Source organism: Euwallacea similis, unplaced genomic scaffold (assembly GCF_039881205.1).
Source record: "Euwallacea similis isolate ESF13 unplaced genomic scaffold, ESF131.1 scaffold_48, whole genome shotgun sequence".
Taxonomy (NCBI): domain Eukaryota; kingdom Metazoa; phylum Arthropoda; class Insecta; order Coleoptera; family Curculionidae; genus Euwallacea; species Euwallacea similis.
This window is the reverse complement of record NW_027098673.1, coordinates 349,468-368,263: the sequence shown is the minus strand read 5'-3', so window position 1 is coordinate 368,263 and position 18,796 is coordinate 349,468. Positions and strand designations below refer to the sequence as shown.

General features: G+C 40.1%; 1 protein-coding gene across 1 annotated transcript; it reads right to left on the bottom strand.

Annotated features, from left to right (window-relative positions):
• Window positions 1-8,903: 8,903 nt before the first annotated feature.
• On the bottom strand, window positions 8,904-13,364 carry LOC136418933 (uncharacterized). Its single transcript, XM_066405138.1, has 3 exons — window positions 10,326-13,364; window positions 9,782-9,900; window positions 8,904-9,642 (listed from the first exon to the last, which is right to left on the bottom strand). The coding sequence occupies exons 1-3, from the start codon at window positions 13,362-13,364 to the stop codon at window positions 8,904-8,906; spliced, it is 3,897 nt and encodes a 1,298-aa protein (XP_066261235.1).
• Between the last annotated feature and the right edge of the window lie 5,432 nt (window positions 13,365-18,796).

Below are 18,796 nucleotides of genomic sequence, written 5' to 3'. Positions count from 1 at the left end.
TATCGTTTCGTCTCTGAATTTGCTCAAATCGACCAATTTGGCTTATTTCGGCCAAATCTGTCAATTTTGGATGGAAACAGAACCAAATGGATGAAAACGTGCCAAAATGACTAAAACAGGCAGAAACGAGCGAAATCGGTCAGAAACGATCGTTTCATCAAGGAATTTGCTCAAATCGACCGATTTGGCTTATTTCGGCCAAATCTGTCTATTTTGGATTCAAATTGCACCAAATTGATGAAAACGTGCCAAAATGACTAAAACAGGCAGAAACGAGCGAAATCGGTCAGAAACGATCGTCTCGTCTCTGAATTTGCTCAAATCGACCAATTTGGCTTATTTCGGCCAAATCTGTCTATTTTGGATTCAAATTGCACCATATTGATGAAAACGTGCCAAAATGACTAAAACAGGCAGAAACGAGCGAAATCGGTCAGAAACGATCGTTTCGTCTCTGAATTTGCTCAAATCGACCAATTTGGGTTATTTCGGCCAAATCTGTCAATTTTGGATGGAAACAGTACCAAATGGATGAAAACGTGCCAAAATGACTAAAACAGGCAGAAACGAGCGAAATCGGTCAGAAACGATCGTTTCGTCTCTGAATTTGCTCAAATCGACCAATTTGGGTTATTTCGGCCAAATCTGTCTATTTTGGATTCAAATTGCACCAAATTGATGAAAACGTGCCAAAATGACTAAAACAGGCAGAAACGAGCGAAATCGGTCAGAAACGATCGTTTCGTCTCTGAATTTGCTCAAATCGACCAATTTGGCTTATTTCGGCCAAATCTGTCAATTTTGGATGGAAACAGAACCAAATGGATGAAAACGTGCCAAAATGACTAAAACAGGCAGAAACGAGCGAAATCGGTCAGAAACGATCGTTTCATCAAGGAATTTGCTCAAATCGACCGATTTGGCTTATTTCGGCCAAATCTGTCTATTTTGGATTCAAATTGCACCAAATTGATGAAAACGTGCCAAAATGACTAAAACAGGCAGAAACGAGCGAAATCGGTCAGAAACGATCGTTTCATCAAGGAATTTGCTCAAATCGACCGATTTGGCTTATTTCGGCCAAATCTGTCTATTTTGGATTCAAATTGCACCATATTGATGAAAACGTGCCAAAATGACTAAAACAGGCAGAAACGAGCGAAATCGGTCAGAAACGATCGTTTCGTCTCTGAATTTGCTCAAATCGACCAATTTGGGTTATTTCGGCCAAATCTGTCTATTTTGGATTCAAATTGCACCAAATTGATGAAAACGTGCCAAAATGACTAAAACAGGCAAAAACGAGCGAAATCGGTCAGAAACGATCGTTTCATCAAGGAATTTGCTCAAATCGACCGATTTGGCTTATTTCGGCCAAATCTGTCTATTTTGGATTCAAATTGCACCAAATTGATGAAAACGTGCCAAAATGACTAAAACAGGCAGAAACGAGCGAAATCGGTCAGAAACGATCGTTTCGTCTCTGAATTTGCTCAAATCGACCAATTTGGCTTATTTCGGCCAAATCTGTCAATTTTGGATGGAAACAGAACCAAATGGATGAAAACGTGCCAAAATGACTAAAACAGGCAGAAACGAGCGAAATCGGTCAGAAACGATCGTTTCGTCTCTGAATTTGCTCAAATCGACCAATTTGGGTTATTTCGGCCAAATCTGTCTATTTTGGATTCAAATTGCACCAAATTGATGAAAACGTGCCAAAATGACTAAAACAGGCAGAAACGAGCGAAATCGGTCAGAAACGATCGTTTCGTCTCTGAATTTGCTCAAATCGACCAATTTGGGTTATTTCGGCCAAATCTGTCTATTTTGGATTCAAATTGCACCAAATTGATGAAAACGTGCCAAAATGACTAAAACAGGCAGAAACGAGCGAAATCGGTCAGAAACGATCGTTTCGTCAAGGAATTTGCTCAAATCGGCCGATTTGGCTTATTTCGGCCAAATTTGTCTATTTTGGATGGAAACAGAACCAAATTGATGAAAACGTGCCAAAATGACTAAAACAGGCAGAAACGAGCGAAATCGGTCAGAAACGATCGTTTCATCAAGGAATTTGCTCAAATCGACCGATTTGGCTTATTTCGGCCAAATCTGTCTATTTTGGATTCAAATTGCACCAAATTGATGAAAACGTGCCAAAATGACTAAAACAGGCAGAAACGAGCGAAATCGGTCAGAAACGATGGTTTCATCTCTGAATTTGCTCAAATCGACCAATTTGGGTTATTTCGGCCAAATCTGTCTATTTTGGATTCAAATTGCACCAAATTGATGAAAACGTGCCAAAATGACTAAAACAGGCAGAAACGAGCGAAATCGGTCAGAAACGATCGTTTCGTCTCTGAATTTGCTCAAATCGACCAATTTGGGTTATTTCGGCCAAATCTGTCAATTTTGGATGGAAACAGTACCAAATGGATGAAAACGTGCCAAAATGACTAAAACAGGCAGAAACGAGCGAAATCGGTCAGAAACGATCGTTTCGTCTCTGAATTTGCTCAAATCGACCAATTTGGGTTATTTCGGCCAAATCTGTCTATTTTGGATTCAAATTGCACCAAATTGATGAAAACGTGCCAAAATAACTAAAACAGGCAGAAACGAGCGAAATCGGTCAGAAACGATCGTTTCGTCTCTGAATTTGCTCAAATCGACCAATTTGGCTTATTTCGGCCAAATCTGTCAATTTTGGATGGAAACAGAACCAAATGGATGAAAACGTGCCAAAATGACTAAAACAGGCAGAAACGAGCGAAATCGGTCAGAAACGATCGTTTCGTCTCTGAATTTGCTCAAATCGACCAATTTGGGTTATTTCGGCCAAATCTGTCTATTTTGGATTCAAATTGCACCAAATTGATGAAAACGTGCCAAAATGACTAAAACAGGCAAAAACGAGCGAAATCGGTCAGAAACGATCGTTTCATCAAGGAATTTGCTCAAATCGACCGATTTGGCTTATTTCGGCCAAATCTGTCTATTTTGGATTCAAATTGCACCAAATTGATGAAAACGTGCCAAAATGACTAAAACAGGCAGAAACGAGCGAAATCGGTCAGAAACGATCGTCTCGTCTCTGAATTTGCTCAAATCGACCAATTTGGCTTATTTCGGCCAAATCTGTCAATTTTGGATGGAAACAGAACCAAATGGATGAAAACGTGCCAAAATGACTAAAACAGGCAGAAACGAGCGAAATCGGTCAGAAACGATCGTTTCATCAAGGAATTTGCACAAATCGACCGATTTGGCTTATTTTGGCCAAATCTGTCTATTTTGGATGGAAACAGAAGCAAATTGATGAAAACGTGCCAAAATGACTAAAACAGGCAGAAACGAGCGAAATCGGTCAGAAACGATCGTTTCATCAAGGAATTAGCTCAAATCGACCGATTTGGCTTATTTCGGCCAAATCTGGGTATTTTGGCATCAAATTGCACCAAATTGATGAAAACGTGCCAAAATGACTAAAACAGGCAAAAACGAGCGAAATCGGTGAGAAACGATCGTTTCATCAAGGAATTTGCTCAAATCGACCGATTTGGCTTATTTCGGCCAAATCTGGGTATTTTGGCTTCAAATTGCACCAAATTGATGAAAACGTGCCAAAATGACTAAAACAGGCAGAAACGAGCGAAATCGGTCAGAAACGATCGTTTCATCAAGGAATTTGCTCAAATCGGCCGATTTGGCTTATTTCGGCCAAATCTGTCTATTTTGGATTCAAATTGCACCATATTGATGAAAACGTGCCAAAATGACTAAAACAGGCAGAAACGAGCGAAATCGGTCAGAAACGATCGTTTCATCAAGGAATTTGCACAAATCGACCGATTTGGCTTATTTTGGCCAAATCTGTCTATTTTGGATGGAAACAGAAGCAAATTGATGAAAACGTGCCAAAATGACTAAAACAGGCAGAAACGAGCGAAATCGATCAGAAACGATCGTTTCATCCAGGAGTTTGCACAAATCGACCGATTTGGCTTATTTCGGCCAAATCTGGGTATTTTGGCTTCAAATTGCACCAAATTGATGAAAACGTGCCAAAATGACTAAAACAGGCAGATACGAGCGAAATCGGTCAGAAACGATCGTTTCATCAAGGAATTTGCTCAAATCGACCGATTTGGCTTATTTCGGCCAAATCTGGGTATTTTGGTTTCAAATTGCACCAAATTGATGAAAACGTGCCAAAATGACTAAAACAGGCAAAAACGAGCGAAATCGGTGAGAAACGATCGTTTCATCAAGGAATTTGCTCAAATCGACCGATTTGGCTTATTTCGGCCAAATCTGGGTATTTTGGCTTCAAATTGCACCAAATTGATGAAAACGTGCCAAAATGACTAAAACAGGCAGAAACGAGCGAAATCGGTCAGAAACGATCGTTTCATCCAGGAGTTTGCACAAATCGACCGATTTGGCTTATTTCGGCCAAATCTGGGTATTTTGGCATCAAATTGCACCAAATTGATGAAAACGTGCCAAAATGACTAAAACAGGCAGAAACGAGCGAAATCGGTCAGAAACGATCGTTTCATACAGGATTTTGCACAAATCGACCGATTTGGCTTATTTCGGCCAAATCTGGGTATTTTGGCTTCAAATTGCACCAAATTGATGAAAACGTGCCAAAATGACTAAAACAGGCAGAAACGAGCGAAATCGGTCAGAAACGATCGTTTCATCAAGGAATTTGCACAAATCGACCGATTTGGCTTATTTTGGCCAAATCTGTCTATTTTGGATGGAAACAGAAGCAAATTGATGAAAACGTGCCAAAATGACTAAAACAGGCAGAAACGAGCGAAATCGGTCAGAAACGATCGTTTCATCAAGGAATTAGCTCAAATCGACCGATTTGGCTTATTTCGGCCAAATCTGGGTATTTTGGCATCAAATTGCACCAAATTGATGAAAACGTGCCAAAATGACTAAAACAGGCAAAAACGAGCGAAATCGGTGAGAAACGATCGTTTCATCAAGGAATTTGCTCAAATCGACCGATTTGGCTTATTTCGGCCAAATCTGGGTATTTTGGCTTCAAATTGCACCAAATTGATGAAAACGTGCCAAAATGACTAAAACAGGCAGAAACGAGCGAAATCGGTCAGAAACGATCGTTTCATCCAGGAGTTTGCACAAATCGACCGATTTGGCTTATTTCGGCCAAATCTGGGTATTTTGGCATCAAATTGCACCAAATTGATAAAAACGTGCCAAAATGACTAAAACAGGCAGAAACGAGCGAAATCGGTCAGAAACGATCGTTTCATACAGGAGTTTGCACAAATCGACCGATTTGGCTTATTTCGGCCAAATCTGGGTATTTTGGCTTCAAATTGCACCAAATTGATGAAAACGTGCCAAAATGACTAAAACAGGCAGAAACGAGCGAAATCGGTCAGAAACGATCGTTTCATCTCTGAATTTGCTCAAATCGACCGATTTGGCTTATTTCGGCCCAATCTGGGTATTTTGGTTTCAAATTGCACCAAATTGATGAAAACGTGCCAAAATGACTAAAACAGGCAGAAACGAGCAAAATCGGTCAGAAACGATCGTTTCATCCAGGAATTTGCACAAATCGACCGATTTGGCTTATTTCGGCCAAATCTGGGTATTTTGGCATCAAATTGCACCAAATTGATGAAAACGTGCCAAAATGACTAAAACAGGCAGAAACGAGCGAAATCGGGCAGAAACGATCGTTTCATCAAGGAATTTGGTCAAATCGACCGATTTGGCTTATTTCGGCCAAATCTGTCTATTTTGGCTTGAAATTGCACCAAATTGATGAAAACGTGCCAAAATGACTAAAACAGGTAGAAACGAGCGAAATCGGTCAGAAACGATCGTTTCATCATGGAATTTGCTCAATTCGACCGATTTGGCTTATTTCGGCCAAATCTGGGTATTTTGGCTTCAAATTGCACCAAATTGATGAAAACGTGCCAAAATGACTAAAACAGGCAGAAACGAGCGAAATCGGTCAGAAACGATCGTTTCATCAAGGAATTTGCTCAATTCGACCGATTTGGCTTATTTCGGCCAAATCTGGGTATTTTGGCTTCAAATTGCACCAAATTGATGAAAACGTGCCAAAATGACTAAAACAGGCAGAAACGAGCGAAATCGGTCAGAAACGATCGTTTCATCAAGGAATTTGCACAAATCGACCGATTTGGCTTATTTTGGCCAAATCTGTCTATTTTGGATGGAAACAGAAGCAAATTGATGAAAACGTGCCAAAATGACTAAAACAGGCAGAAACGAGCGAAATCGGTCAGAAACGATCGTTTCACCAAGGAATTTGCTCAAATCGACAGATTTGCCTTATTTCGGCCAAATCTGGGTATTTTGGCATCAAATTGCACCAAATTGATGAAAACGTGCCAAAATGACTAAAACAGGCAGAAACGAGCGAAATCGGTCAGAAACGATCGTTTCATCAAGGAATTTGCTCAAATCGACCGATTTGGCTTATTTCGGCCAAATCTTAGTATTTTGGCTTCAAATTGCACCAAATTGATGAAAACGTGCCAAAATGACTAAAACAGGCAGAAACGAGCGAAATCGGTCAGAAACGATCGTTTCATCAAGGAATTTGCTCAAATCGACAGATTTGCCTTATTTCGGCCAAATCTGGGTATTTTGGCATCAAATTGCACCAAATTGATGAAAACGTGCCAAAATGACTAAAACAGGCAGAAACGAGCGAAATCGGTCAGAAACGATCGTTTCATCAAGGAATTTGCTCAAATCGACCGATTTGGCTTATTTCGGCCAAATCTGGGTATTTTGGCTTCAAATTGCACCAAATTGATGAAAACGTGCCAAAATGACTAAAACAGGCAGAAACGAGCGAAATCGGGCAGAAACGATCGCTTCATCTAGGAATTTGCACAAATCGACCGATTTGGCTTATTTCGGCCAAATCTGTCTATTTTGGCTTGAAATTGCACCAAATTGATGAAAACGTGCCAAAATGACTAAAACAGGCAGAAACGAGCGAAATCGGTCAGAAACGATCGTTTCATCAAGGAATTTGCTCAATTCGACCGATTTGGCTTATTTCGGCCAAATCTGGGTATTTTGGCTTCAAATTGCACCAAATTGATGAAAACGTGCCAAAATGACTAAAACAGGCAGAAACGAGCGAAATCGGTCAGAAACGATCGTTTCATCAAGGAATTTGCTCAAATCGACCGATTAGGCTTATTTCGGCCAAATCTAGGTATTTTGGCATCAAATTGCACCACATTGATGAAAACGTGCCAAAATGACTAAAACAGGCAGAAACGAGCGAAATCGGTCAGAAACGATCGTTTCATACAGGAGTTTGCACAAATCGACCGATTTGGCTTATTTCGGCCAAATCTGGGTATTTTGGCTTCAAATTGCACCAAATTGATGAAAACGTGCCAAAATGACTAAAACAGGCAGAAGCGAGCGAAATCGGTCAGAAACGATCGTTTCATCAAGGAATTTGCTCAAATCGACCGATTTGGCTTATTTCGGCCAAATCTGTCTATTTTGGATTCAAATTGCTCCAAATTGTAGAAAACGTGCCAAAATGACTAAAACTGGCAGAAACGAGCGAAATCGGTTAGAAACGATCGTTTCATCTCTGAATTTGTTCAAATCGACCGATTTGGCTTATTTCGGCCAAATCTGTCTATTTTGGCTTCAAATTGCACCAAATTGATGAAAACGTGCCAAAATGACTAAAACAGGCAGAAACGAGCGAAATCGGTCAGAAACGATCGTTTCATCAAGGAATTTGCTCAAATCGAACAATTTGGCTTATTTCGGCCAAATCTGTCTATTTTAGATGGAAACAGAACCAAATGGATGAAAACGTGCCAAAATGACTACAACAGGCAGAAACGAGCGAAATCGGTCAGAAACGATCGTTTCATCTCTGAATTTGTTGAAATCGACCGATTTGGCTTATTTCGGCCAAATCTGTCCATTTTTGGCTTCAAATTGCACCAAATGGATGAAAACGTGCTGTTTAATCCGTCTCGAAGGACCAAACTGTTTATTCGTGAATCGTGGTACCAAGATGTTGATTAGACATGGCCTAATTCTTGATACGTCTAGTAAGCAATGGACGGGATGCTTGCGAAGGACCACCCTGAGTTCGCGGTCTCAGAGACACCGTGTTCGTGCAAATGAAGAAAACAAAAACCCTTTTTAACGGTAACGAAGGTTTATTGTTCACCAACAATTTCGAGTAATTTAACAAAGAAATAACAACTTTTCGTGACAAGTTAACTAGTGTACTAATTAACCGTGTATAGGAACCGTGAGTAAAGTAATCGCGTACGAGTAACGTGCAAAGTACGGAGTTAAGAGTCGACGGAGACGCACAAGAAGAGAGCGATTTTTCTTCTTGCAAAATCTTAAATACTAAAGTTAATGGTAAGCGTACATAGGCGTACCAGAACTAAGAGGTGATCATCGGCACTTCTTCTAGATTTGTCCTTGTGACTTGCCTAACTTTAACAATATAATTGGGTTTTATTGAAGGGCGTTTATGACCAGCATCGAGAACGTGTCTAAATTCTAGTACGCACAAAAGTTCGGCGAGGAGTTTTATTACATAGGTAGTCTAAGATCAAACGAAATGCGAATCAACATCTGGTCATACGGGCAAAGTGGCAATAGAAACGAGTAATGTCCATAGGCGTAGCACACGGGTTCCTTACATACTAGTCACAGATTTAATACTAGGCTTATGAAGAATACAACTTATCGAACTAATAGATTAACATTAAACTAATTAATTATCGGATATTTTATCCTCTACACAAGCCCTAACATGCCGGCCCCGTTAAAAGGTCGTTACCTTTTAAATTATTTACAAAGAGTTATTCGTTATTCATGGGCAATGGGCATATTTTTGACAATGATCTTCGCGATATAGTTCCACTGGGTAAGCGCACTGACACTACACGTATCACATGATCCTTTCCTTCGTGGAGTTCGACAACTCGAGCTAAAATCCAACGCAGTGGGGCAGTATTGTGTTCCACCAGTAAAACTAATGCTCCAATATCTATGGTTTTATCTACAGTGTTCTTCCATTTGCATCGAGTTTGCAAATTTGTCAAATAATCCCTGGACCAACTATTCCAAAAATGCTGTTGGAGTTGTTGTAGTCGTTCGTAATGAGATAAGCGAGAGATAACGGCGTTCTGGTAGTCGGGTTGTGGTAAACTTGCCAACGAGTCACCAATAAGGAAATGCGCGGGGGTTAAGGGTGCATAATCGTTTATGTCGTTTGAGATTGGCATTAGTGGTCGCGAGTTGAGACAAGCTTCGATTTTTACTAATAGGGTGTACATCTCTTCGTATGTTAGAGATGATTCACCTAAGACGCGGCGAAGATGAAACTTAGTCGATTTCACCGCCGCCTCCCACAATCCTCCCATATGGACACTACGCGCGGGTATGAAATGCCACTTTATCAAATGATTGGCTAAAAATGTAGTTGTGGCGTTAATGTGTGATTCATCATTTATTAAGTTATTGAGTTCGATAAAATAATTATTGGCCCCTACAAAGTTAGAACCATTGTCTGAATGTATGTTTGTTGGTTTTCCTCGTCTGGAACAGAACCTTTCCAATGCATTCAAAAAGCTATTAGTCGAAAGATCTTTAACCAGTTCGATATGTACTGCACGCGTGGCGAAACATACAAAAATGCATATGTAAGTTTTTACGGATTTGGCTCTACGCAGCGTACCCTCCTTTATGAATATAGGCCCTGCATAATCGATTCCACAATTTGAAAAAGGTCGTGAAGGCGTTACCCTTGCGGCCGGAAGGGAACCCATTAAAAATTTCGAAGGTTTCGGTTTTAGTCTAAAACATCTTATGCATCTACTAAGGTTACGTTTAACTGCATTTTTTCCGTTTATTATCCAAAATCTGAGGTGAATTATCGAAAGCAAGTTTTGAACTCCCGCGTGGAGATGTTTCATATGCTCATTCTGTGTTATTAAGTCAGTGAATTTATGTTTATACGGTAATATAATAGGGTGTTGTTCAAAATTAAATTGTGAATTTATTAAACGTCCCCCGACTCGAAGTATCCCTTCTGAATCGAGAAATGGGTTTAGATTCAAAATTTTACTATCGCTTGGGAGTTTTTTGCTTTTGAATAAGTCGGAAATTAACTTGGCCCTAGTTAATGCGGGACCGATCAACCCAAGCGGGTCAAAGATCTGCGAAATTTTCGAAAGAATAGTCCTTTTGGTAACACGGGATGGCTCGTATTTAATATTAACTGAGTATTTCAGAGTATCTTGTTTAGGATCCCAGCTAATTCCAAGAGTTTTTAGATGCTTATCTTCATGAGGTAGAATTAAATTGTCGTGATTTTCGTTACTGTTTGCTTGTAGGATACTATTTAAAACTATGCTACTGTTGAACGACCATTTTCTCAATTTAAAATTAGCTTGACTTAAAATATCGTCTAGTTCCCTATAAATTTGCAATGCATCTGTTTCCGAATCAATGCTAACCAACAAATCATCCATGTAGAACGAACGTTTAATTATTTTTGCTGTTCGTGGATACCTGTCTTTGTTGCGCTCGGCCAATTCTATCAAGCAACGTGTGGCTTGAAAGGGTGCACTCGATGTGCCATACGTTACCGTGTTGAGTTTATACACATTAATCGGATCATTAAGATTTGCTCGCCATAGTATCTTTTGGAAGTTCCGTTCTTCCTCATGAATTTTTATACATCGGTACATCATTTTGATGTCCGCGCTCAAAACAATTTTGCGAAGTCTTAGACGTATCAAAATTGAGTACAAGTCATCTTGTACTACTGGTCCTACCAAAAGCGTGTCATTCAGGGAAATTCCTGAACTTGTCTTGCAGCTTGCATCAAAAACGACGCGATACTTTGTGGTAATAGAATTCTTTAGTACCGCACTGTGGGGTAAAAAATAAGAATTGTTTGGAATAGAGATGTCCCTTTCAATGGGCCCTTGAAGCGTCATGTGGCCTAAGTTCTCATATTCCGTCATAAATTCTACGTACTGCTTCTTGAGGTACTTGTCCTTTTCTAACCTTTTCTCTACATTTTTTAACCGTTTTAGGGCATTCGATTTGGAGTCACCGAGACTAAAATCTGTTTGATTATTGAACGGATACCTTACGACAAAACTGTTGTCCATGTCGCGGGTTGTAGTTTGACTAAAATATTCCTCACAATAATTTTCTTCTTTAGATAGGAATTTAACATTTTCAAACTCTTCAATCTGCCAGAATTTCGTCAACGAGTCATTTAATGTTTTATTTGAAATACTAGTCGCAAGGTTGCATACTACTTTCCGACTTTGAGATTCTCTGCATATTAAATTGCCCGATATTACCCAGCCTAAAGAGGTTTCTTGTAACATTGGCAATCCCTTTCCTAATTTAAGTTTACCCGAACCTAACAGATTATAAAATATGTCTACCCCTAATAAAACATCAATTTGTTTTGGTTCATTAAATTTTTCATCAGCTAGATTGATATTTGTTGGAATTTGAAGTACCGAACTAGGAAATCTAAATGAGGGTAGATTTTCGGTAAGAATGGGCAAAACCAAAAATGCTATGTTGGATTCATATTCGTTGAACCTGGATTTTATTTTCGTGTGCACTCGCTGATTAATCTTTGTGACAAATTGACTGATACCTGACAATGAAAGGTCAATTTTTTGGGGACTTAAGTTTAACTTTCTGCAGAAGTTTTCTGTCATTAAATTTGACTGGCTTCCGCAATCGAGTAAGGCATTGCATTTATGCCAATTTCCTTTTCTGTCTGAGATGAAAATGGTAGCCGTGGATAGTAGTACTTGATTTTTATCATTACCTAACGATGATAATGCCAAAGGGTTGTTTTCCGTATCGTACGTGACCGCGTTACTTTGGCCGATTGTTAGAACTGTAGATTGTTTGGATTCTCCATACCTTCTAGATACATCGTGAGCCGAAGGATTAGATGGAGAACTGATCGATGATTCATGTTCAGTTAATGATGAGAAAGGTTCATTAGTGCTGCTGTTGCTAGAATTTTGAACATGTCCACTCCCTGAACGTTTCTCTATATGTAACGTGCTATTATGTTTTTGGTTGCATTTTTTGCAGCCTCTTGATCTACATTCCTGTTTCAGATGCCCTGGACGTAAACAGTTGCTACACAATTTATGTCTTCGAATTTCGTTATATTTGTCCGACACTGATAATTGGATAAAACGAGGACATTGATGAATGAAATGGTTTTCGGTGCAGATGTAGCACTTATTGATTTTTTCGGTCAAAGAATACGAATAATTCCTAAACTGATGTGATTCGTTTCTTTTCTCGTGGCCTTTGTTTTGCGTTCTATCCCTGTCATGCTTATTTGATTGTATGGTTGAGAAGCCGCGAACCGCTTCCAACGAACGACATTTTTCGGTTAAAAATTCCATTAATTGATCAACAGTCGGCAATTCAGTATTACATTGTTTCCGCTCCCACTCGTGATTAGTACTATCATCCAGTTTGTTTAATATTATCGGTATCAACAAAACATCCCATTGATCCACGGGTGATTTTAATTTTTCTAATGATGATTTATGTTGCTGAACTGCATCTATTAATTTTCTAATATTTACAGATGATCCTTTATTCGCGTTTGGTAAATTAAGAACTAAACCTTTAGCGTGAATGTTAATAACTGCCTTTTTATTCTCGTATCTTTTTTGTAACAGATTTAAAGCGATTGTATAATTATCGGGAGTTATGTCGAGAGTGTCTATGAGATTTAGCGCATCGCCTTTACAGCATAATTTTAGATATAACAATTTTTCTGTTTCACTCAAGTCGGTTCTGCTATGGACTAAGGAATCAAATATGTTTTTGAAACTGAACCAAGTTTCATAATTGCCATAAAATGAACGTAAGCTTAAATCTGGTAATTTTCCCAGACCTCTTGGTGAATTTTGTTTTCCTAAATGAGTATTAGTACAATTTTGATTTTTGCTAATTGAATTTATTAACTGCTTTAATTCTGAAATTAAATTAAAGTAGGCTGATTCGATCTCAATACGTTGTTCTTCTTCGTTTAAGCTTAAAAATTCTAGACGAGATTGTACTTTATCGAACTGATTATAGTCCTCTTCCACGTTTTTGAGGCGGATTTCTAATTGAACTGTTTCTTGAATGTCTCTGTTTTCACGAAGGTACTGTTCAAAACGGGATAAACGTTTAGTTAAAATTCTGCGAGCGTGCAAAAGTTCTCGAAATTCATCCTTCTCGCTAAGAGACTCTGCTGAGCCTAGTTCCATTTCGGATCGTTTTGAAATTTTTTCTTTTTGAGCTCTCGTGGTCATTTTTAACTACTATTGATAACGTGTCGTTAAAATAAATCAATTTACGTGATTCAAACAGAGGTACGACTGGAGAAATTAACTAGTTTCGACTTCTTTAATGTGCATAAATCGAGCATAAATGAAAGTAAATAAGTCGTATCAATCTCATCCAACTAACGACCATTTAAGGTATCAAATGGAAATCGGGATTATGAGGTTATGCAAATTCAAAGAGGAAAAATCGTGATAAAAAGGAATTGACTCACCGGGATTGTTTCTTGCTCTCCTTGGGATCCACCGTTCTACTCCTTATTCCGCTATCGATGTCCTATGTTCCACAGGTTCTGATCCAGTCCCGTGATATCCGGTTCGAAGTGACCAAAAATGTATAATCCGGCTCGAAGGACAAAAAATGTATAATCCGTCTCGAAGGACCAAACTGTTTATTCGTGAATCGTGGTACCAAGATGTTGATTAGACGTGGCCTAATTCTTGATACGTCTAGTAAGCAATGGACTGGATGCTTGCGAAGGATCACCCTGAGTTCGCGGTCTCAGAGACACCGTGTTCGTGCAAATAAAGAAAACAAAAACCCGTTTTAACGGTAACGAAGGTTTATTGTTCACCAACAATTTCGAGTAATTTAACAAAGAAATAACAAATTTTCGTGACAAGTTAACTAGTGTACTAATTAACCGTGTATAGGAAGCGTGAGTAAAGTAATCGCGTACGAGTAACGTGCAAAGTACGGAGTTAAGAGTCGACGGAGACGCACAAGAAGAGAGCGATTTTTCTTCTTGCAAAATCTTAAATACTAAAGTTAATGGTAAGCGTACATAGGCGTACCAGAAACTAAGAGGTCATCATCGGCACTTCTTCTAGATTTGTCCTTGTGACTTGCCTAACTTTAACAATATAATTGCGTTTTATTGGAGGGCGTTTATGACCAGCATCGAGAACGTGTCTAAATTCTAGTACGCACAAAAGGTCGGCGAGGAGTTTTATTACATGGCTAGTCTAAGATCAAACGAAATGCGGACCAACATCTGGTCATACGGGCAAAGTGGCAAGAGAAACGAGTAATGTCCATAGGCGTAGCACACGAGTTCCTTACATACTAGTCACAGATTTAATACTAGGCTTATGAAGAATACAACTTATCGAACTAATAGATTAACATTAAACTAATTAATTATCGGATATTTTGTCCTCTACACAAGCCCTAACAGATGCCACCGTTGGATAGAGCTTGTTTAGAGGAACATTTTGAGTGGTCACTCGGCCGAATCGGACCAGAAATTTCTGAGCGCGGAGCGTGCAAACTATTGATAATTACCCGGTTTATTTGACGTGTGTCTACTTCTATCTCAGGAATTCATCAAAATAGTCCCACCACTGATGCCACCGTTGGATAGAGCTTGTCTAGAGGAACATTTTGAGTGGTCACTCGGCCGAATCAGACAAGAAATTTCCGAGCGCGGAGCTTGCAAACTATTGATAATTACCCGGTTTATTTGACGTGTGTCTACTTCTATCTCAGGAATTCATCAAAATAGTCCCACGACTTATGCCACCGTTGGATAGAGCTTGTCTAGAGGAACATTTTGAGTGGTCACTCGGCCGAATCAGACAAGAAATTTCCGAGCGCGGAGCGAGCAAACTTTTAATATTTACCCGGTTTATTTGACGTGTGTGAATTTTTTTCTCAGGAATTCATCAAAATGGTCCCACCACTGATGCCACCGTTGGATAGAGCTTGTCTCGAGGAACATTTTGAGTGGTCACACGGCCGAATCGGACCAGAAATTTCCGAGCGCGGAGCGAGCAAACTTTTAATATTTACCCGGTTAATTTGACGTGTGTGAATTTTTTTCTCAGTAATTCATCAAAATAGTCCCACTACTGATGCCACCGTTGGATAGAGCTTGTCTAGAGGAACATTTTGAGTGGTCACTCGGCCGAATCAGACAAGAAATTTCCGAGCGCGGAGCGAGCAAACTTTTAATATTTACCCGGTTTATTTGACGTGTGTGAATTTTTTTCTCAGGAATTCATCAAAATGGTCCCACCACTGATGCCACCGTTGGATAGAGCTTGTCTCGAGGAACATTTTGAGTGGTCACTCGGCCGAATCAGACAAGAAATTTCCGAGCGCGGAGCTTGCAAACTATTGATAATTACCCGGTTTATTTGACGTGTGTGAATTTTTTTCTCAGTAATTCATCAAAATAGTCCCACGGCTGATCCCGCCGTTGGATAGAGCTTGTCTAGAGGAACATTTTGAGTGGTCACACGGCCGAATCGGACCAGAAATTTCCGAGCGCGGAGCGAGCAAACTTTTAATATTTACCCGGTTTATTTGACGTGTGTCTACTTCTATCTCAGGAATTCATCAAAATAGTCCCACTACTGATGCCACCGTTGGATAGAGCTTGTCTAGAGGAACATTTTGAGTGGTCACTCGGCCGAATCGGAATAGAAATTTCCGAGCGCGGAGCGAGCAAACTTTTAATATTTACCCGGTTTATTTGACGTTTGTTGATTTTTTTCTCAGGAATTCATCAAAATAGTCCCACTACTGATGCCACCGTTGGATAGAGCTTGTCTCGAGGAACATTTTGAGTGGTCACACGGCCGAATCGGACCAGAAATTTCCGAGCGCGGAGCGAGCAAACTTTTAATATTTACCCGGTTTATTTGACGTGTGTGAATTTTTTTCTCAGGAATTCATCAAAATAGTCCCACTACTGATGCCGCCATTGGATAGAACTAGTCTAGAGGAACATTTTGAGTGGTCACTCGGCCGAATCAGACAAGAAATTTCCGAGCGCGGAGCGAGCAAACTTTTAATATTTACCCGGTTTATTTGACGTGTGTGAATTTTTTTCTCAGGAATTCATCAAAATGGTCCCACCACTGATGCCACCGTTGGATAGAGCTTGTCTCGAGGAACATTTTGAGTGGTCACTCGGCCGAATCAGACAAGAAATTTCCGAGCGCGGAGCGAGCAAACTTTTAATATTTACCCGGTTTATTTGACGTGTTTGAATTTTTGTCTCAGGAATTCATCAAAATGGTCCCACCACTGATGCCACCGTTGGATAGAGCTTGTCTCGAGGAACATTTTGAGTGGTCACACGGCCGAATCGGACCAGAAATTTCCGAGCGCGGAGCGAGCAAACTTTTAATATTTACCCGGTTTATTTGACGTGTGTGAATTTTTTTCTCAGGAATTCATCAAAATAGTCCCACTACTGATGACACCGTTGGATAGAGCTTGTCTAGAGGAACATTTTGAGTGGTCACTCGGCCGAATCGGACCAGAAATTTCCGAGCGCGGAGCGAGCAAACTTTTAATATTTACCCGGTTTATTTGACGTGTGTGAATTTTTTTCTCAGTAATTCATCAAAATAGTCCCACTACTGATGACACCGTTGGATAGAGCTTGTCTAGAGGAACATTTTGAGTGGTCACTCGGCCGAATCGGACCAGAAATTTCCGAGCGCGGAGCGAGCAAACTTTTAATATTTACCCGGTTTATTTGACGTGTGTCTACTTCTCTCTCAGGAATTCATCAAAATAGTCCCACCACTGATGCCACCGTTGGATAGAGCTTGTCTCGAGGAACATTTTGAGTGGTCACACGGCCGAATCGGACCAGAAATTTCCGAGCGCGGAGCGAGCAAACTTTTAATATTTACCCGGTTTATTTGACGTGTGTGAATTTTTTTCTCTGGAATTCATCAAAATAGTCCGACGACTGATACCACCGTTGGATAGAGCTTGTCTAGAGGAACATTTTGAGTGGTCACTCTGACGAATCAGACCAGAAATTTCCGAGCGCGGAGCGTGCAAACTTTTAATATTTACCCGATTTATTTGACGTGTGTGAATTTTTTTCTCAGTAATTCATCAAAATAGTCCCACGACTGATGCCACCGTTGGATAGAGCTTGTCTAGAGGAACATTTTGAGTGGTCACTCAGCCGAATCGGACCAGAAATTTCCGAGCGCGGAGCGAGCAAACTTTTAATATTTACCCGGTTTATTTGACGTTTGTTGATTTTTTTCTCAGGAATTCATCAAAATAGTCCCACGACTTATCCCACCGTTGGATAGAGCTTGTCTAGAGGAACATTTTGAGTGGTCACACGGCCGAATCGGACCAGAAATTTCCGAGCGCGGAGCGTGCAAACTTTTAATATGTACCCTGTTTATTTTACGTATGTCTACTCCTATCTCTGGAATTCATCAAAATAGTCCGACGACTGATACCACCGTTGGATAGAGCTTGTCTAGAGGAACATTTTGAGTGGTCACTCAGCCGAATCGGACCAGAAATTTCCGAGCGCGGAGCGAGCAAACTTTTAATATTTACCTGGTTTATTTGACATGTGTGAATTTTTTTCTCAGTAATTCATCAAAATAGTCCCACTACTGATCCCACCGTTGGATAGAGCTTGTCTAGAGGAACATTTTGAGTGGTCACTCGGCTGAATCAGACAAGAAATTTCCGAGCGCGGAGCTTGCAAACTATTGATAATTACCCGGTTTATTTGACGTGTGTGAATTTTTTTCTCAGTAATTCATCAAAATAGTCCCACTACTGATGCCACCGTTGGATAGAGCTTGTCTAGAGGAACATTTTGAGTGGTCACTCGGCCGAATCAGACAAGAAATTTCCGAGCGCGGAGCTTGCAAACTATTGATAATTACCCGGTTTATTTGACGTGTGTGAATTTTTTTCTCAGTAATTCATCAAAATAGTCCCACGACTGATCGCACCATTGGATAGAACTAGTCTAGAGGAACATTTTGAGTGGTCACTCGGCCGAATCGGACCAGAAATTTCCGAGCGCGGAGCGAGCAAACTTTTAATATTTACCCGGTTTATTTGACGTGTGTCTACTTCTATCTCAGGAATTCATCAAAATAGTCCCACCACTGATGCCACCGTTGGATAGAGCTTGTCTAGAGGAACATTTTGAGTGGTCACTCGGCCGAATCAGACAAGAAATTTCCGAGCGCAGAGCGAGCAAACTTTTAATATTTACCCGGTTTATTTGACGTGTGTGAATTTTTTTCTCAGGAATTCATCAAAATAGTCCCACCACTGATGCCACCGTTGGATAGAGCTTGTCTAGAGGAACATTTTGAGTGGTCACTCGGCCGAATCAGACAAGAAATTTCCGAGCGCGGAGCTTGCAAACTATTGATAATTACCCGGTTTATTTGACGTGTGTGAATTTTTTTCTCAGTAATTCATCAAAATAGTCCCACTACTGATGCCACCGTTGGATAGAGCTTGTCTAGAGGAACATTTTGAGTGGTCACTCGGCCGAATCAGACAAGAAATTTCCGAGCGCGGAGCGAGCAAACTTTTAATATTTACCCGGTTTATTTGACGT

Excerpts from the sequence above, each read along its gene's own strand:
- LOC136418933 (XM_066405138.1), bottom strand. The coding sequence starts at position 13,364 with ATGGAACTAGGCTCAGCAGAGTCTCTTAGCGAGAAGGATGAATTTCGA. Across the intron at positions 9,901-10,325 it reads AAGATACTCTGAAATACTCA|ACTAAAACCGAAACCTTCGA; the intron begins GTTAATATTAAA and ends AAGATGTTTTAG. Across the intron at positions 9,643-9,781 it reads GCCTATATTCATAAAGGAGG|ACGAGGAAAACCAACAAACA; the intron begins GTACGCTGCGTA and ends GTTCTGTTCCAG.